This window comes from Quercus lobata, chromosome 2 (genome assembly GCF_001633185.2).
Source record: "Quercus lobata isolate SW786 chromosome 2, ValleyOak3.0 Primary Assembly, whole genome shotgun sequence".
Taxonomy (NCBI): Eukaryota; Viridiplantae; Streptophyta; class Magnoliopsida; order Fagales; family Fagaceae; genus Quercus; species Quercus lobata.
The window spans coordinates 7,213,571-7,234,589 of record NC_044905.1 but is presented as its reverse complement, the minus strand read 5'-3'; the positions used below and the strand labels follow the sequence as shown (position 1 = coordinate 7,234,589).

At 35.7% G+C, this 21,019-nt stretch overlaps 2 protein-coding genes across 2 annotated transcripts; both read left to right on the top strand.

Moving 5' to 3' along the window:
• The first annotated feature begins 3,700 nt into the window (after nt 1-3,700).
• LOC115974268 (protein DETOXIFICATION 33) lies at nt 3,701-9,770 on the top strand. The gene is made up of 9 exons (XM_031094531.1): nt 3,701-4,104; nt 6,420-6,615; nt 7,291-7,636; nt 7,718-7,804; nt 8,215-8,271; nt 8,549-8,787; nt 8,883-9,001; nt 9,140-9,226; nt 9,317-9,770. Exons 1-9 carry the CDS (start codon nt 3,850-3,852, stop codon nt 9,377-9,379), a joined length of 1,449 nt encoding a protein of 482 aa, XP_030950391.1. The 5' UTR covers nt 3,701-3,849; the 3' UTR covers nt 9,380-9,770.
• Nucleotides 9,771-10,952: 1,182 nt separating this feature from the next.
• On the top strand, nt 10,953-13,229 carry LOC115974267 (30S ribosomal protein S9, chloroplastic). The gene is made up of 2 exons (XM_031094530.1): nt 10,953-11,515; nt 12,665-13,229. Exons 1-2 carry the CDS (start codon nt 11,177-11,179, stop codon nt 12,950-12,952), a joined length of 627 nt encoding a protein of 208 aa, XP_030950390.1. The 5' UTR covers nt 10,953-11,176; the 3' UTR covers nt 12,953-13,229.
• The last annotated feature ends 7,790 nt before the right edge of the window (nt 13,230-21,019 follow it).

Sequence of the window (21,019 nt, the reverse complement as noted above, 5' to 3'; positions counted from 1 at the left end):
AGGATATCCGCTAATCAAATGTGGGCGGTGGGTAAGTATATAACTAGTTGCTGTGCTGACTTTTCACTTGTTGACAGCTACCGACTCTCAACTTTCTTTTAAGTCAATCCCAAAAAACAGAAAACAAAAACAAATAAATACCTTTCTTTCAAGTTTTTCATTTTTATTAGACCGAATCAAATTGTGTACGCTTTCATTTATTTATTTGAGTTCTATTTTTTTAATTAATTAAATATTCTAAGCAATAAACGCCTTTTAAAACCCATAATCAGATTATGATACAAGGTTTTATATATATATATATATATATATATATATATATGCAAAGCTCAAAGAAAATTCAATTAAAATTTGAAATTAGAATCCAATTTTGCGTCACATGTCTAAAATTACGTGTAGATTATATAATAATTATCCACTTAAATTTGTGTCATGTGTCCACTTAAGTTTTTTATTTTTTTTTTATGAAATTTTTTTTAATCTTTGTACCAAGTGAGTTAATGAGTGCAAAATACTAAAAATCTAATATTAATAAACAATAAAATTAATTAAAAAAAAAAACCAATCACATATACTCAATAAAAATCATCACACAACAAAGATCACCACAAGTTCTATCTTATTAAAAATTAGAAAAAAATTATCATAAATAGTATTAAATTTAGGTAAGAATTTTAATATGTGACTAATTACATTTACTTTTAAAAAATTGACTAATTATTATATTTTTATGATAAAGTTTGTGTTTAATTTTAAATACATCTATGCATTTGCATGGGTTATATGTTAGTATACAGTAATGGACAGAATAACTAATTAGCCAAGAATGTTAAAGTTTAATGACTAAATTGACTAAAACATTTAGGGATGAAAATAACAATTTATCCAAATTTAAAGGATGCCATTTTTGAATTTTGGCCAAAAGAAGTGACACAACTAAATATAAATCATTTTAAAACCAAAAAATAATACTAATATTTTTTTCATTAAATAATTTTTAATTATCCTTAAATTATATTAATCATAAATAATATTTGTAAGGACTAAATTTGGATTGGACCCAATATAGGATTGGGTTTTAGCCCAAAAAGCCCAAACAATAAATTTGTAGAGTATGGATGAAAGAACTAGATCTACTCCAGAAGAAAAACGATAAAATTTGCTAATTTAAGGCTATTAAACACAAGTAAGATAAGAAAGTCTGTCCTCGGAATGGCATGAGGAGCTTATATTATAATGTCTTGTTGATGAACAAATTTACAAGAGTTCACAGTATTATTACAAAAATTTCTTGATTTTCTCCAATCTCCCCCTTTAGGCCATCTTTTCATGCTATATACTACAATCTTGGTATCATCCCTACCATACACGTGTAGGTTAGATTCTGGGAACTCCTTATTGTCTCATCCAACACCTCCTAGAACCATCAACTATATACTACAATCTTGGTATCATCCCTACCATACACGTGTAGGTTAGATTCTGGGAACTCGTTCTTGTCCCATCCAACATCTCCCAGAACCATCAACTAGTAGCTGTAAGGCTGCTTGACCACTGTTCAGGTATCACCTCCACATTAATGCGGTTAGAGAGTTAGTTGGGAGGCATTTAATGTGGAGGTAGCAGTTTTTTGAAGATATTTGTTGCCCTCCCCTTTTCTTACCCCTTGTCCAACGTCCAACTCTTAATTGTGATGTAACTTTGAAGAAAGTCCATGATGATATGACACTCTTACTGACCTCGGACTATTGTTTCCGAGATGGCTTTTCTCCTCAGACATTCGTTGGACTTATCTCATACTATATTTATTTTTCTCTTTATACTGTTCCCCTTATAACCTCATCTGGCCATTCTCGGATTAATTAATATCCTCGAATTGGGCCATAGGCCTAATTAGTACAGCATTAATAGTATTTCCTGATTAACTGACCCCCACAATATTTTTTAACATTTTAAATCAACATTTTTTGTTGAATAAATTAAATATTACACATTAGAATATTAATAATAGTTTTAGAAAAGATAAAACGTATACAGATCAATTAAATGATATTTTTTTGAATTTTCCATTTAAACATAATTTTTATTTAATTTTGCATTACACTAACATACTGTTCACAAGTAATGAGATGTGAGCAACGGGGGAAGGCAGGGTGGGGTTAGATTAAGGGTAGCCATCCCCTCTTAGGGCGAGAAAAACTCGTGGTAGAAAAGTGGGACAAAAAGTTGGAGGCAAGACGAATTAGAGGTATTTTTCTATCCTTAATAAGATGACTTTGACATTAACAAAATAGAGATGAAAGAGAAAAGTAGTGATCAATTAAAAGGTAGGGAAAACAAGTGTTTTGGGAGATGATAATAAAATATTACAAAATAAATAAATTATAAATAAGATATATATACAAATATTATATATTATATATGTGTATATAAACACACAAATCCAAAATTCGTAAATTGTGACCCCATGATATTGTCGAATGGGGCCTAGCCAGTTGTGTATATATGATAGAAAGATTCACATCTGTTTCTTCCCTCATTATTATCTTGGGACCCAACTCCCAAATGCTTGATGAATTTATTTCCCTTTTCTGTAATTCAGTCAAAACAAAGGAAAATAACGCAAGAAGTACAACATTTTGGTACAGCAGTAACGAGGCCACCTAACAGTTTGGTTTCCCAGTGATCTTTGAACTCTTTTGCAACTTCGGTTCCAAAAATATTACTAGAAGCATTGAAGCTAACCCATCTGTTAGGTAGCTTACCATTCCACGATCCATTCCTAAATTTTTTTTCTTGCAATTCAATGAAGAATCTGTGCAAAATTCACTGTATTCTAGTATATTCTTTTACAGCAATAGTCAATAGCCACAATTTTCCACAACAAGACAAGTACTAGTTAATAATAATTTGCCTCTCTTTTTTGCTGAATATTAATTATTTTGCCTCTCTTGGTCCCCACCTAGACATATTGCTCATTTTGCTATTAAAAAAAGATGGTTTGCTCATTGGTTTTTTTCATTGGAGGCCTGCTATATATACGGCACGTGACAATCTTCGTGACAACTACAGTTCGATGGACAAAAACAAATGAGCCTCTTAGAAGATATAATGTATATCATGTGTCCACAACGAGACGCTCATATAATGTGAGTTTTACTGATATATAAAATTCATAAGCTGTGAAAGGTTAATTACATACACCGAAAAACACAAGATATTTTTTTTCTTCCATCTTTGATATTATTACATTTTCATGTATTATTGTAAAAAAAAAAAAAAAAAAAAAAAAAAAAGAAGAAGAAGAGTAATGAATTTGAGTAGAGTTTTTATAAAATGTGTATAGTTTATTTGTAATTTTGATTTTTTTTTTTAAACTATTTTTCATTTAAAGTTCCCTAAAATACTATTTTAATTTTTAGGGGCCAATTCTTCTTTTTTTCTTTTTTCTTTTTTGAAAGCCAAACTCCTAAAATTTTAATTTTGAAAGTTAACACACATAAATCATATAAATAATTAAAAGTTTGTGGGGCCAGGAAGCTATGTCCAATTGGCCTCATTATAGATTAGTCTCCACTCTCCCGTCTCAGAAAAGGTCTCACATTCAAACGTATAAATAAGTTATAACAACCTTTCAAACACGAACAGGTCTTAGTTCCTTACCTACCTGGTTAGACCAGGAACCACAGATTGTTACCTTTTTTTTTTTTAGCTGAATCACAGATTGTTACCTTGATCTTAAAAATCTTGCATATAAGATAAAGAGAGACTCTAGTCTATGCATAAACATCAAACATACATTACAGCACTAGCTAAATCAGCGGCTGTGTAGTAAAGGTTGTGGAAGCCATGGCCGTAGACACACCACTTCTTACCAATAACCACAGCAACCTTGAAGATGAAAAGCAATTGGGTTTTGTTAAGGACTTTGGTGTAGAGTCAAAGAAGCTATGGAAGCTTGCTGGCCCAGCAATCTTCACTGCAATATGTCAGTACTCACTGGGTGCACTCACTCAGACTTTTGCGGGTCTCGTCGGAGAGATCGAGCTCGCAGCTGTGTCAGTTGAAAACTCGGTCATTGCTGGGCTTGCCTTTGGTGTCATGGTAAATATTTTTTTGAAGTATTTGACTTTGCTTTTTTGGCTATCAAACTATCAGTGTTTTACTGTGTTCTTAAAGTCCACAAAGAATTGGGTGGATAATTAAATAGGAAGGTAATAACTGGTTCACATATTATTGCACATAATATGCATACAAGCACCTTTCTGCACTAAACTCGTGGGAAGTTGTGACTTCTAAGTCATGACTACAGTGCAAAAATGTGTTTGTGTGCACTTATATATGATAATGCGTAAAATAAACGCCACTAAAAAAAATATTAGGCATAATCAAGTATGGGTCTGTGACACCGTTAGTTGGTCTCATGAGTCATGAGAAAGGCAAAAGCCAAAAAGTATAACATGCGTGTATAATACTTTCAATTCATCTACCAGCTTACACTTATTTTTGTGATTTGTAATCCATTATTTTCACATGTACACATTACTCTCTTTTTTTAACCATTTATAATAACACATGTTAGAATTGTGGCAATAATTGTGGATTTTTTCAAGTACATTTTTTTTTTTTTTTTTTTTGAGATACAAACACTTTCCTTACATGTGCATAGGAGTTAGGACTTAGTACTTGGTTTTCACCACTGAACACCTTTAGCGCAATGGTCATTGCACAAATGTAAGTGTTTGTAGGGTGTGGGGAGTAAGGACCAAAGTTTAAGTCTCCAAAAGGGAGTTTTATACACATATATATTTAGATCAGGCTAGAGTAGAATTTTTATCTTATATAAAAATAAATAAATAAATAAAAAAGAGTACTTAGTTTCCATTTATATGTGAGACTATGTCATAATTACAATTTGTCTATTTTAACTAGTAGTCTACAATTATGCTCACTTCTTTCACATAATAGTAATAAAGGTCTGTTTGGATACCGCTTATTGCTGAAAATTGAAAATTAAAAACTAAAAACACTGTTGCAACATAATTTTTAAATGTATGAATAGTACTGTGGGACCCAGTTTTAAAGTTATATTTGCTAAATTTCGTACTTGCCGATCCCGTGAGCAGTGCAAGGAACCCACAGAAAAAATGTCAAACACACTAACTTTCAGTTTTCAGCAACATCCAAACTCACACTAAGTTTGATTAATTAAATCTATTTGGAATCTACTATTATTGTTAACGGCACCAATAAGAATGCAATTTAAAGGTAACGAATAATAAATATTTAATTATGAGTTGTAATGCACATTTTCAAAAACAAAAATACACATATCAATAATTTATTGGTTTGCATTTACTTATTCATTGTGATTTTAAGTGTTTTTTCTTAATATTTGTAGGGTTATGCTAACGAATGCCCTTATGACATTGTTTAACAATTCATTTTAGGAAAGTTTTGACATTACTTTTATGGGAAATTAAAAAAAAAAAAAAAACTGTCAAAACATTAATTGTTTTTTTTTTTCCTTTTCCCATAATAATTTTTTTTAAATTGATTATTAATCAATGCCCTAAAGGCATTCGTTAGCATTTCTCATATTTGTATATGGTTTGACTTTATTTCTTGAAAAATTTATAAACATCATTTAATGAAATATTAAATGCACCTTAACTTGTGCCCTTAGGACAATCATTAACAAAAGTTCTTCCATGTTTAAAAGACTTTTATTAATAGGAGTCCTCAAGACACAAGTTAAGGTATATTTAATATTTTGTTGAGTGGTGTTTTTAAAATATATTTTCAAAAAAAGAAAAAAGTGATACTAGAGTTACTATAAATTTTAATACATAAGCCTTATAAACTAACATTAGTTTATAAGCATTTTGTAGTAAATCAATAAGTAACTTTAGAACCTTTCTTTGCAAAAATAAAGTCAAACTATAGGCAAGTATCAAGGGAAAAAAAGAACATACAACCACATTGAATTTGTGCATGTAAACTAATGGACATTGACAAATGTATTTTTCAATAATAAAAAAAATGTGCATTGCAACTTATAATTGAATATTTATTATTTCTTCATTGCAACTTATAATTGAATATTTATTATTTCTTAATCTTTGATGCCTATGTTGGCACTCGTTAAGAAGACCTATTAGAATCTAAATATACTCTTGTTCCATGTTACCATTTGGCTTTTGCCACTTAACTGCAAAGACAAGATTATGTAAGAAAAATGTGGAACAGAACTTGCATTTGTAACACACAAAGTTTTTCCAATCGCAGAATGTCATAACTCATATACTTAATGAGCTTTAGCCATAGCAACATTGAGAAAGTTAAATGCAGAACCTGATGATCTTTTATCTCTCCCTCTCTCTCTCTCTTTTCTTTTTGGAATTTTTGGTTGAAATCAGTTGGGAATGGGAAGTGCATTGGAGACACTTTGCGGGCAAGCATACGGTGCAGGGCAAATCAGGATGTTGGGAGTGTACATGCAAAGATCATGGGTCATTTTGTTGACTACGGCTTTAGTTTTGGTTCCAATCTATGTGTGGTCTCCTCCTATCCTTGAGCTAATTGGAGAGACCGAGGAGATATCTGAGGCAGCTGGTCAGTCTTCATTGCTCTGCTCTTATTATATCTACATGATCATTACAGTTATTAAACCTGTATAGATTATCTATATTTCGTTGATCATACCCACATTTGGAAACCATGCAATGAACCAAGTAGTACTTGCTTAAGTCTGAGTTAACAACTTTGTTATGAACACAGTTTATTTCACAACTTTTTTTTTACAAGGGATAAATTGTGAGCGATGAACAGTAAACACTCACTATTAACACAACCTTTTTTTTTTTTTAATTGTTAAGTTAATTGTATAAAATTTATGTTTAGAACTTTCTTTTTAGTAGTAGAAAAAATATTTTCAACTTTTCCATTTTGTTTATAATTATTTTTAAAGAACTTTGATAGATGGGCTTTGCGGGTCTTTGATAAATAGGGCATAAGGTGGACTCCCCTTTCTGTTTTTACTTGGTAATTTAACCTTGTGGTGGTTTTTTTTGGAGCTTCCTGTTAGTTTGAACTGCTGGCTGCTGCTAATGTAATACAAATTCCCCTGCTAATTTGTCCTGGTGTTTGTAACTCTTTGCAGCTTGCTGCTTGTTTTGTTTGTGTTTGTTGTTGTATACATATGAACTTTTCTTCAAAAAAAAAAGGGCAAAAGTTAGAGCTTCAATGGGTTGTGTATACTTCTGAGTTTGACTGGATTTTCTGCTGCAGGGAAATTTGCTATATGGATGCTTCCACAGTTGTTCGCATACGCACTCAATTTTCCAATCCAAAAGTTTCTGCAAGCACAGAGGAAAGTCCTAGTCATTACATATATATCGGTTGCGGTACTGGTGATACATACATTTTTCAGTTGGTTGCTAATATTGCATCTTGGGTGGGGCTTAACTGGAGCGGCAATCACTTTGAATACATCGTGGTGGCTCATTGTTCTTGGTCAATTGGCTTACATTTTCTATACCAAGTCCGATGGTGCTTGGGCCGGATTCTCATGGCTAGCATTTGCAGACTTGTGGGGCTTTGTGAAGCTTTCATTGGCTTCTGCTGTAATGTTATGGTATGCTACTCTCCTCTTTTTTACGTAGTGAGTCATACTACATTGGCTGATACTGAGTTTGTTCTGTAACTTGATTTGCAGCTTGGAGTTTTGGTACCTGATGATACTGGTAGTTATAACAGGTCGTCTGCCGAATCCTCTTATACCAGTAGATGCCATCTCTATTTGGTATGGTGCTTCACCATCACCTCCATATATTGCAATTTGCATGCTTAATAGTTCATAATAGTTCATACTAGTTCATACTTCAAAAATCACTGAGTTTTATGCTCAATGCAAACTGTCGTATCACCAGCATATCTTTTAATGCCAATTGAGGTATTAATATAACATATAAGGACACCACTTAACCCAAAAGTTAAACTTATGGGTTTGAATCCAATTATGTTATATTAATTTCTCAACTTCTTTTCTTTCTCTCCATGTGAGATTTCCACCCACACGAGTATACCCAACAAAATGAGCTTAAGTAACTCTTTCATTTTTATAAAGTCTCCATATATCATCTAAATTTTCTATCTTAGGAAGATACAGTAAGAATAAGTTGTTTCCTAAACCTTATTATTATAATTTTGTAGCATGAACATACAAGGATGGGATGCGATGATTGCACTTGGGTTCAATGCTGCAATAAGGTAATGTACCCTACATGCTTTGCCCTTCTTCTTTTTTTTCTTTTCTTTTCTTTTTTTCTTTTTTAATTATTTGTAAACCACCTGCAAGTCAATCAAGAATTTTTTTCAAAATGAAAATTCCTGTGCTGTTCAATTTATTTCTTACAAGATTGTATAAAAATTTGGTATCTTACAACTACCATTCAAAATTTTATATTCCATTTCCTTGTTTTTTTTCCCTTGTCTTCTCAGTAAGTGAATAGAGAAAATATGATGAACTTACTATTGATATTAACAGTGTGAGAGTATCAAATGAACTTGGAGCTGGCAAGGCTCGGACTGCAAAATTTGCAGTGCTAGTGGTTTCTATGACATCTGTTTCCATAGGGGTTGTTTGCATGGCCGTAGTATATGCAACAAGGGATTATTTCCCATACCTTTTCACCACTAGTGTGGCCGTTGCTGAGGAAACTACCCAACTTGCTGTCTTGCTGGGAATCACAGTGCTTCTAAACAGCCTTCAACCAGTGTTATCTGGTAAGTACAAGAAAAACAAAATCTTGTATCCGGACGAAGATACTCTTGTATAATATTAGATCATTCAAAGTTTCTTGCTGCCTCTGTTGGTTAAGGTGTTGCTGTTGGAGCCGGATGGCAATCTCTTGTCGCATACATCAACATTGGCTGCTACTACATTGTTGGATTGCCAGCTGGAATACTATTGGGATTCACATTTGGTTTTGGAGCTGAGGTAAGATACTAATACTGTTAATATATTATCATGGACTTTTTGAATGCATCAACCATCTTATTTTGGTACACCATTTTATTTCTTAGAGACCCTTCTTTTATTTTCTTCTTCTAACATTTTACTGGTTCTGAGTTGCAGGGTATATGGTCAGGTATGATTGGAGGCATTGTTTTGCAAACTATAATCTTGATTGTGGTCACTTCAATAACAAACTGGAGAAAAGAAGTAAGTATTTTTACTATAAAGCATTTTGGAGCCCAAAATTATTCATTGTTGTAACTAAAAAATATTAATCGTCACTTGTCAAATTTGCAGGCTGAAGAAGCAGACAGCCGTGTGAAGAAATGGGGAGGAGGAGGAACAATTAGTGAAGAGTGATCTAAATTCACAAACGCAACATTGTGGCGGAAACCATTGGTAGATTGAACCAATGTTGTATCAAGCAATTCTTGTCAATTCTATGCAGACGTTTAGAAAGAAGTGAATTACATCATGGAACTACTCAAAATGTTACCCATGGGTTGTACTCTTGAGCAAGAAAATCCCTTTGATCGATTAGTTGGCAACAAGCTAAAATAGTCTTTATTCTACTAATATATAGGAGTGGATTTGGTCATGATCAATTTTGTATTCTCAGGAGTGATTTGCACATTTCAGCTATTTTGAGACAATAAGTTGATTAACGAATTTCTGACCAATAATGTAATCAGATCCTTAAAATCTTGGGTGCATGGATATCTCATTCTGATGAAATTGTGTCCACTTTTCACTTTTTAGTCAATTCTGGTTGCTATTTGAGGCAATTCTACGCATGCTCAAGTTTTGCAATCACAACCAGAAATGGATATTACTGGTGTAAATAAAGTTATTCTTAAGATACTTAAATAATCAACTGACCTTGTTCTAGAAAAATAAAGGTAAACTCAAAAGTAAAGTAATCCTTGCCGAATTTCTATGGGCTTCGTAGTATTCAATATATCTTAAGGAAGCTCAACTCCCTCAGCCTCCATCTCCTTCGTCACCTCCTTGAACTTCAATATTGGCCCAAACAGCCCTGTGGTGTGAACAATCTTTGATGGCTACAAATACACAAAAGCCTATTATGAGTGTAACAATAATAAATACTATGCTTAATATTTTAAATATTACGAGTTTGAGGTTTATATATATTACTAAATTTGGATTTACAATAGGTACTTTCAACCCAAGCATGTTTTTCCCCATTGTGTAAGTGCACAAAAATAGATCGAAGTAAACCAAAATGGACCGAAGTAGTTCGAATGGACTGAATTAAACCAAATGGAACAAAATGGACCGATTAGAAGCAAATTGGACTAAATAAGAATAAATGGACTGAACAGGACCAAATTGGACCGAATAGGATTGAAGTGGACAGACTGGACTGAATAAGGACTAATGTTGACTAAACAGCACTGAAGTAGACAGAATGGACCGAATAGAACAAAAGTGGACAAATTGGACCGAATAGGACCTGATTGGAAAGAATAGCCCAAATAGGACCTTATGGACTGAATAAGACCAAATTGTACTGAAGAGGACAGAATGGACCGAATAGAACCAATGTGGACCGAATAAGACTTTTAAATATTTATCATTTTTATTGTATTCAGGGCTCATATTTCTAATTCCCAATGTATATTTTCTATGTATTTTTTAACTCAAAACTAAAAGTTTAGCCAAAATATAATAAAATTGTATCCTTTTCAACTCAAAAATGAAAGGAAAAAAAAAATTTTGTGAGTTAACTTGAAAAGATAATCTACTCAAAAGAATCAATTTAATACCTAATTAGTCTAAAATGGGCTGAAAGGAGATTGAAATCCACCAAGTGGACCAAATTTAAGGCCATAGACAATAACTCATTGATACCTTTATTAAGGCGACCACTTTCGACGTAACAATATTAAAGAGGCTGTGTCGTCCCAAAAACAAAAAGATAAAACGGCTACCATTGAATATATCCAAGTCGACGTCGTTTGGCAGGCCGTGAACTAACAGAGATCACATTATCTGTAATGATTTATCATTATCCCAGGCCTCCCAAAGTCCCCAAGTACACAGCAGAGTAGTAGTGGCTGCCCTTCTCTGCTCATAGCTCCGATTCTCCGAGACTCAAATCTCAGAGAAAACAAAAAAAAAAAAAATTGTAAGAAAATGTCAACAATTACGTTATTATCTTCACTGACTTCCTCCCTCTCTTCTCTCTCATTTTCGTCCCAAATCTCCCACAAACCTAACACCCTCTCTTTCGCTCGACCCAACTCACTCTCGCTCTCGACCAGGACTCCTCCTCGTCCTCTCACGGTGCTCGCCACGGTGGCTTCGCCTCAAGAGGTGGAGACGGCGGACCTAAAGAAGTACGTGAAATCGAGGCTCCCAGGTGGGTTCGCCGCCCAAACTATCATCGGCACTGGCCGGAGAAAATGTGCCATCGCTCGTGTTGTCCTCCAAGAAGGCACTGGCAAGCTTATCATCAATTACCGCGACGCCAAGGTAAAATTCAAAAAAAAAATCTCAATTGAATTTTGATTATTTTGTAATTTGAACTTTAGTCTTTAAATTATTATGATAAAGTTTGTAAATTTGTAATGCCCAGAGTTTGCTAACTAATAGATTATCTAATCTCATTGTAACTGTCGAATTTATAAAAAATTAGAAGAAAACGATTTCATGGAAGTAGGCAAAATAGGATCTTTTCTCGTGAGATGGTTATTTTTGTACAGTATGTTAGCTGAATGTGGCCGACTCTGACTAGTCTGTTGAGATCCATAGCCGACCCCATTGGGACTAAGGTTTAGTTGTTTAAGTTTTTGTATGTTTATATTGCCTACTATCAGTCGTGTATTTGCAGTGCAATTATTCAATTGGCATGAGCTGTATTTTACTCTCTCACCTTTCTAGTACTTTGCAAAATTCTGTGTTTCTGTTTGTTGATAGTTACTTAATTGCATGATCTTATTTGATGATAAAACTGTGATTGTTGATTGGAGGCGCATAACGCTTGTATCATATTGTTTTGAAACAAACCAATAAGTGACGTAGTATACTGAGTGTTAAAAGTTCAGTTTTCTAACCCAAGGGGTTGGTTTAGTGGTTCCTAAGGCCTCATTATATCCATGAGATCCTGGATTCGAAACCTCTTGACAGCATCTTGGGGCCACCCCCATGGGATTACTTCCTATAATAACCTAGTGTGGATGGGACAAGGGGACTGCTGACATGCCCAAGGGAATAGTCGGATACTTGAAGAGGCCTGAATACCCTTGTTTATCAACAACAACAACAAAAATTCAGTTTTCTGATCTCTAGCTGGTTAAATGTGCCAATGATTTTTGTTGTCCCCCAATCATGAATGAGATGCCATATTGTAATCATATCCATGAAATATTTCAGTTGTGTTGCAATAGAGTGATGATACCATGGACTTTAGTATGATATGTGAACTATAAGCCTTCTGAAATCGCGCACGGTCCAAGGATGGCCTTTAAACCCTATAGGGTAACTAATTTTGGTTTTTCTTTTGGAGCAAATTCTTGTATGATGGATATGTCTTAGTGAATTGCAAGAACTATTCTGTTCTCTGAACAGTTTCATTGAATTATTCACATGATCTTTGTGATTCTGCGTATTAATGTTGTGCAGGAATATCTTCAAGGCAATCCATTGTGGCTTCAGTATGTCAAAGTCCCATTAGTAGCCTTGGGATATGAAAGTAATTACGATGTGTTTGTCAAAGCTCATGGGGGTGGCCTCTCTGGTCAGGCTCAGGCAATCTCCCTTGGCATTGCTCGCGCCCTGCTAAAGGTGAGTGAGGACCACAGAGTGCCTCTGAGAAGGGAAGGGCTTCTGACTAGGGACTCGAGAGTTGTTGAGAGGAAGAAAGTTGGTCTCAAGAAAGCTCGTAAAGCCCCACAGTTCTCCAAACGTTAAGGTTGAGATTATTGGATGTAAACAGTTGTCCATATTTTTTACCATTAGTTTCTTTTGAGGAGCTTGGACATTTTCAATTTATCAGAAGATCTTGGCTTTTGTTTGTTGATACCTGTACCGCAATCTTTTTTTTTTTTCTTTTAAAAAAAGGCTTTCTATTTTAGGCTCAGATATTATTGAACTGTGGATTTTTCATTTAAGATGCTTGATACATGTTTCAGATACATTCTATAAACATCAACAAAGTGGCAGATGACTTAGATGTGATTGGTTTTAAGGTTGCAAACAAGTCAAGTATTAAAAGTTAAAAATTAATTCAGGTTGTTCATTTAATTTTATTCTGAATTGAGCTCAATCTTATCACTAATAAGATTACATTTTCAAGTTTTATTTATTTTCTTGTCAAACAAGCTCAAGCGTGTTCATAAACTACTTGATTAACTTATTTTTTTCTCATGTATAATAAAATCAAGACTAAAATTTTCACCTCTCTCAAATGTATGATTTTTTTACTATGAATTGACCTTTTTTTTAAGAATCATGAATGGACCTATTTATGTAATCAATAAAGTACAAATAATAATTTGATATCATATAAATCTATTTACAAACTTATGCAGTCTAATCTTAAGTAAGAATATTTTTAGACAAGTATGAATATAAAAGTATAATATTTTATATAATTAAATCGAGCCTTATTTTCACAAACATGTTTTTATATTTGAACTTAACTTGTTTAATAGTTAAGTCTAAACTTGAGCTTAAACTTGACTTATGGGCTAAACAAGCTAGAGTTGTTTGTCAATAGTTATATTAATTTACAGCCCTAATTGGTTTTGGGTTATGGGCCCTTACAACTAAAAAATTATTTCCAAATAATTTCTGACTAATGGATTCTGAACTTAATCATTAAAGGGGCTATGGGCTTCCATCAAAGCCAAGCCGTGTAAGGCCTAATTGAGCTACACTTTTCTAGGCAATATTTCTGTTTACACATGGACCACAGGTCAAACAAATCATAAAAGCTCTATTGAAAGACAGACAAAAAGAACCTATGGTTCGTGGTGTGGAATTTGCGGTACCAGAGGTCAAACTTAAGACCAAATCTGCAGAAGGTCCGTGGAAAATAAATGAAGAACCAAAAAAAGTTCAAAGAAAATTAATAAGAAAGAAAAAAGACAACAGATCTATGAGAAGAAGATAATACTTTCCTAAATTGATGGGTTTTTTACTTCTTAGCTTTTTTCCTATTCACGTAATTTTATTTAATTTTGATAATTTAATAGTTACAATGAAAGGAAGAAGAGAGATGATTTGAATTTTGGATATCTTCATTGAAAACAATAAAAAATACTAATTAATTGAGTTACAAAACTCTTGACAAGCATTTAAATAATTGATTGAATGTATATTATATATATATTGCATTTGTTATCCACCCTATATAGGTCATCTTAGAAGTTTGTGATTTAAAAGGTCGACTGGCTAGCACCATGTTACATTAGGGTCTAATAATTGTTAAGAATATAAAATGAGAGAGAAAAAAACTGAATAGTTTGTATATTTATGTATATTTTGTGTGTGTAATCACTGTACAATAGAGAGCCTTATATAGGCTAAATATGTGTGAAGTACAAGTAATATAAGCATACTACAAGTACAGTATATTGGGCGAAGCACGATGGGCTGGGCTAGGCTAGACTAAGCTATATACTAACATCCCCCCTCAAACTCGAGGTGGCAAGGAAAAAGCCAACTGGAGTTTAGACATAAGATCTCGAAGGCGACTAGACCAGTGAGTTTTAGTGAAGATATCAGCAGATTGGTCGGCAGAGGAGATGAAAAACAGCTTGAGATTGCCTTTCTTGAGATACTAGCAAGTGACGTGGCAGTCGATCTCAATGTGCTTGGTGTGTTCATGGAAGACATCGTTATGAGCAATGTAGATAGCACTATGATTATCACAATAAAGAGGAGTAGCAATAGGCTGTGGAGCATCCATGTCAGCCAAGAGCCATCGAAGCCGGATAAGTTCGCAAGTGGTGTTGACAAAAGCACAATACTTAGCCTCGGTACTATAACGGGAAATCACGTCCTGCTTCTTGCTATGCCATGAGACAAGAGAAGTATCCAACAAGAAACAAAAACCGATAATGGAGCATTGATCAATCGGATCACCGGCACAATCCGCATTTGAATAAGCATGGAGCTCAAGAGAAGATCGAGAGAAGTAGTGAAGACCATGATAAAGTGTACCCTTGATGTATCAGAGAACCTGAAGAACAGAAGCATAGTGGACAAAACGAAGGGCGTCCATGAATTTACTAACCATACTCACGGTATGTGAAATATTAGGGCGAGTGACAGTAAGATAAATCAAACTACCAACCAACTGACGGTAACGAGTAGTATCTAATATAGGTTTACCATCCAAGGGTGTGAGCTTGGCATTGAATTCCAAGGGAGTGGAAACAATCTTGTTGTCTGTGATACCGGTTTTAGATAAAAGATCAAAAGCATATTTAGCTTGGGAAAGATAGTATCTATCAGAGGATCAGGTAACCTCAAGCCTAAGAAAATAGCTGAGAGTTCCCAGATCTTTCATCTCAAAATGCTGATTAAGAAAGTGCTGAAAAGAGTGGATACCTACAGAATCATCTCCTATAATAATCATGTCATCAACATAATGAAGAATAAGAGTGATACCAGCAAAGGATCTTCGAACGAAGAGAGTATTGTCATAGGGACTCGAAGTGAAACCTTGCTAAGCAACAACGAAGCTAAACTTTTCAAACCAAGCCTGAAGTGTCTGCTTAAGGCCATCAAGAGCACGGCGAATGCGACAAACTAGACGGCCTAAATGAGTATAGCCAGGGAGTGGTTGCATGTGCACTTCTTTTTTGAGGCCTCCATTGAGGAAAGCATTCTTCACATCCATCTAATAAAGAGGCCAACAGCGAACGGCGATCACATCAATGAAACATCTAACAGATGCAAGGCAAGCAATCGGAGCAAATGTGTCCTCATAGTCAATTCCATATTCCTAAGTAAAGCTCTTAGCAACTAGACGAGCCTTGTATCGTTCAATAATCCATCAGTTTTGGTCTTGATCTTGTAAACCCACCTACAATCTACTACAAACTGACCAGGAGGCAAATCAACTATATCCTAAATGTGATTTTTGTGAAGTGCATCTAGTTCTTTGAACATAGCTTACTGCCAAAGAGGGTCAATATGAGCCTTATGATAGGTGCGAGGCTCATATTAGGTGGCAAGAGCAAAAGAGTAATGATAATCAATGAGATAAGGAGGAGGAATGTTTACATGAGTAGAATGACGAAGGTCAAGACCAACAGGAGGCTCAGGAGTCGGTGGTGCCACAAGATCCAAGACAGGCAAGTCATATGCCGAGGACAAAACCAGAGATAAGTTGTCTGAAAAGGCAACCAACGTTGAAGAATCCTTCACAAGTTCAGGATAAAGAGGGAGGAAAAGATTAGTAAAAATGGGAGATACTGAGAAAAAGGACATAGGAAACTGCTAAAGACTCCTGACAGGACGATGTTCCCATAACTCAACGTTACTGAAGACACGAAGGCAATGAGTTATGGGATCATAGCAGTGAAATCCCTTTTGGGATACACCATAGCCAAGGAAACAATAGAGACGAGTACGAGGCTGAAACTTTGTTCATTCATGAGGAGGAAGAAAGACAAAACAAGCACAACCAAAAACCCGAAGAGAGGAGTAGTCAAGGGTTTGATCATAGAGAAGCTCGAATGGAGATTTATTGTGTGTGGTTGGTGAAGGAATATGATTAATGGTGTAAACAGCAATGAGTGCTGCCTCACCCCAAAAGCGCTCAAGAATAGAGGCAAAAATAAGAATGGTGCGAACAACATCAAGAATGTGACGATGTTTTCGTTCTACACAACCATTTTGTTGAGAGGTGTAAGGACAAGACTGGTGAGGTAGGGTACCATGGCTATCTAAAAATGATAGGAAAGATTTATCATTATATTCTTGAACATTATATTACCGAAAGATCTTAACAGTGCGATTGAACTGTGTTTCAATCATTTTATGAAATCTTTGGTAAATGGACACAAGTTCAGACCTATGGTGAAGCAAATAAATCTAGGTACATTGAGAAAAATCATCCACAAATATGACAAAATATCTAGATCCCCCCTCAATGGGAACTGATGCAGGACCCCAAATATCAAAATGTATAAGATCAAAAGGTGCAGAAGAAAAAGTGTCACTATTATTAAAGGGCAATTTTGTTTGTTTGCCAAAATGACAGGAAATAGAATCAAATTTCAGAAATTGAACTGAACTTAAATGACCTTGAAAAACTAACAACTGAAGACAAGATAAAGATGTATGATCAAGGCGAGCATGCCATAAATCAGGCGAGAGGGTGGCAGTAGTAGTAGCAACAGAAACAACTTGTGAAGGAATCTTCAAGTCGTGAACCTCAAACATACGTCCAATCTTACGACTTGTCCCAAGTACTTGACCCGTCCAAGGATCCTGCACATCCACACCATGATTAGTAAATAGAATATCTACTCTTAATTCACAAAGTTGACCAACAGAAAGTAAATTGAGGGACAACTTTGAAATATGAAAAGTGCCACTAAGGGATAAACTAGGAGAAGAGATTCTTCCTTTATGACTAACAGACATAAGAGTTCCATCAGCAGTGTAAATAGAGATGGGATGTGCTAAGGGTGTCTTATCAGAGATTTGTGATTCATCAGGGGTCATATGGTTACAACATGCAGTATCAAAAAACCAAAGATTTTTACCTGAGATGACAAAAATGGCAATGGAAGTTCAGGATAAAACTTGTTAAACTACTGCCTCAACATCAGCTGTAGTAAGTAAGGAAGCCGAAGATAGACTTGTAGAAGTTGATAAATCTGATGGACACATAGTGGCTGCTCGAGGAAAAGGAGCTTTGTTCTATTCTTGCATGAATTTTTGTAGTTTGTGGCAAACAGAGATATTATGGCCTTTGGCACTGCAAACTTGCATCGAATACCTTTAGAAGACTGAGAGGTGGGATGCCTAGAGTTTATTTGTGGAGGAGCAGTGAATGCAGCAATGGGAGGCGGTGGGGGAGGAGAAGGTGTAGCCATCACATGGTCAGAAGATGATAAGTGATAAGTAGGTTGACGATTCTTCTCGGAGATAAGCTCCTTGACCATTGCATCAAGAGAAGGAGTAAGAGATTGGCTAAGCAAAGAAGCCTGAGTGGGCTCAAAATCCTCACGTAGACCCATCATGAAATGCATAAATCGATGGCAATCCCGATAGTTGGCAAAGAGCTCAATGTCCTCAGGATACTTTAGTGGAGGATCTACAGCAGAAAGTTGTTCCCACATAGAAGAAATCTGAGAATAATAATCAGAAATAGATTGACCTGTCTCTTGGCACATCTGATAAAACTTGGATTCAATGTGGAACTCCAGACTTGAATCATTAGTGCAATTGTAGTGATTGGACAAAAATATCCAAGCAGCCACAGTAGTACCAAGACGAGGAAGAAGATTGTGAATGGAAGGTAAATAGGTATAGATAAACCAAGATAGAATCTTACTCTGAATACTCTCCCATTCCTCTAGGTGTGCTTCACAATCATCCTCAATTACAGCAGTAGTCTTAGAGGCATCGGCTTTAGCAGTGGCTTTGGACTGAGATAGTGGCACTGGCTTAGGAATCGAACCAATTACATTCCTCCATAGTTTGCGACCTTTGAGAAAGATAGTTATATTTTGAGACCATGCATGATAGGTAGTAGGACCATCCAGGATAACGGTGATAGGACGTATAATATCCCGTTCGTTTTCTTGAGCCATAATAAAGAAAATGACCAAAAAGAGGGATTTAAATACCTCAAACGAAAAAATGGAACCCAAAATCGGAATCTATGTGAAAAACTGAGTAAGATAAGCCCTGTTGAAAAATTTTAACCTTGGTTAACGGTAGTGGCGACAGTCAACAATGGCAATAAAAGTTAGTCAATGGTTAGTAACATTCAATGGATGCTAACGTCATTGTGTTAATGTCACTATGGCTGACATCACAGAGATGATGTGTGCTGATGTCACTAGGGCTGACGTGGCAGCGAGTGGTGAATGGCACGTGGGGCGTGTGCTACGCGTGGGGTGCGTGACAACATTTTTGGCGCGTGATAGCACGTGTAGAAGGCTGGTGGCACATGGAGGAATGTGGGTGTGTATTCCTGTGATACCGAACCTTTAGGTGGCACGTGGGAGCACGTGAAAGGCCAGAGAGTGTCGATTCTAGTTGGGTTTTACTCGGGATTGTCTGATCTATCAATCTATGCGTTTAGGTTGGCAGTTTAATTAATAGAAGGACTGGATCCGAGACTTGTAGGAGCTGTGGGTCTGACGGCCATAACTTGCTTCTGACAGTCGATACTAGACGAAGGCAAGGGCAGCGGAAAGATGCTGGAGAATACCATAGGTGCCAGAAAGTCAAGACATTGGCTCTGATGCCATGTTAAGAATATAAAGTGAGAGAGAGAGACTAAATAGTCTGTATATTGATGAATATTCTGTGTGTGTAATTACTGTAAAATAGAGAGCCTTATATAGGCTAAATATGTGTGAAGTACAAGTAAGTATACTACAAGTACAGTATACTGGGCTAAGCACGATAGACTAGGCTAGACTAAGTTATATACTAACAAATGAAGCTTTAGCATATGTAGGATTTTTTTTTTTTCATTTTTTTAAGGGACGCATATCTGTATTCTAGATCAATAAGATTTAGACATGTTACCCCAAAAAAAAGAAGAAGAAGAATAAAAAATTTTTAAAAAAAAAAAAAAAAAGTAGACATAATGGAAATTTGAAAGTCCAAGTGAGAATGTTTTGTTTTTTGTTTTTTTTTTTTTCTTCTTGATAAGAAGATTCAAATATCTTATAAAACTTCAGAAGCATTACAAGCAATATCCTAAGAACATGCGTCCTCAATCAAGTTTGGAGTTTCCTCCAACCATACAACAAAATCACCCACATATTTTGCATATTGGGCTAGGATGTGGGCTGGCCTGTTGCCTTCCCTTTTAACATGACAGAAAGAAACAAAACGGAAATTGTCTAAATGGGCCAAGATGTTGTCCGTGATTGTTTCGATAGAGGCTAGGGCCTCTGATATTCCAGTTAGGATATTCTTAAGAGTGTTGGAGTCCGTCTCAAAATACACCTCTCTAAACCTCGTCTCCCCTGCAAACTGGACAGCTATTTCCATGGCCTTCGCCTCTGCTTCCAGCGCTTCCAGGTTGGCAGGGACTCTCTTGCTCATAGCAGCCAGGACCGAACCTTGCGAGTCCCTTAACACCAGACCCACCCCCATAGCCCGAAGGTCTTTGAATGTTGCAGCGTCAACATTCATTTTGTACCGAGGTGGTTCTGGAGGAAGCCACCTGACATGCCGATCTGGACCAGACAGAACCACCCTTTCGTTTGCGACCCTGAATTCCTCCACTAAAGCAACTGAGCTCCTGGCCATGGTATTTCCTGACCGACTCACACCCCTGTTACGAACGGTGTTCCTGTCCTTCCAAATTTCCCAGCACATGGATATGGTTTTTTCCATTAAGTCTGAGGACACCGGGCTTTGTTTCACTAGCTGCCATATTACATCAATGAAATCCCATCCTTTATCAATAGAGAAAGGGAAAGTCGTTTTACTGTTGCTCCAAGCAGCTTTCGCCTTATCACAAAACCAAAAAAGATGAGTGTTGGTTTCAGCTTCCTTCCCGCAATGGTTGCAAGTCTCATCCTTTGTGATTTTCCTCTTCTTTAGATTGGCTTTGGTGGCTAAGGCACCTCGGCAAGCTCTCCAAGCAAAGCTCTGGATTTTGTTAGGAAGATGCAGGTTCCATATGCATTTCCAGAGGTTCTTCATCTCCGATGCATCAGAGCATTCTTCCTTGTTGGAATTCTCCATTGCACGGATGCTGTGATAGGCGCTTCTAACCGAGAATTTCCCATTTCTTGTACCGCCCCACACCACTCTATCCGCCTT

Excerpts from the sequence above, each read along its gene's own strand:
- LOC115974268 (XM_031094531.1), top strand. The coding sequence starts at position 3,850 with ATGGCCGTAGACACACCACTTCTTACCAATAACCACAGCAACCTTGAA. Across the intron at positions 6,616-7,290 it reads GGAGATATCTGAGGCAGCTG|GGAAATTTGCTATATGGATG; the intron begins GTCAGTCTTCAT and ends TTTCTGCTGCAG. Across the intron at positions 9,227-9,316 it reads TAACAAACTGGAGAAAAGAA|GCTGAAGAAGCAGACAGCCG; the intron begins GTAAGTATTTTT and ends TCAAATTTGCAG.
- LOC115974267 (XM_031094530.1), top strand. The coding sequence starts at position 11,177 with ATGTCAACAATTACGTTATTATCTTCACTGACTTCCTCCCTCTCTTCT. Across the intron at positions 11,516-12,664 it reads TCAATTACCGCGACGCCAAG|GAATATCTTCAAGGCAATCC; the intron begins GTAAAATTCAAA and ends AATGTTGTGCAG.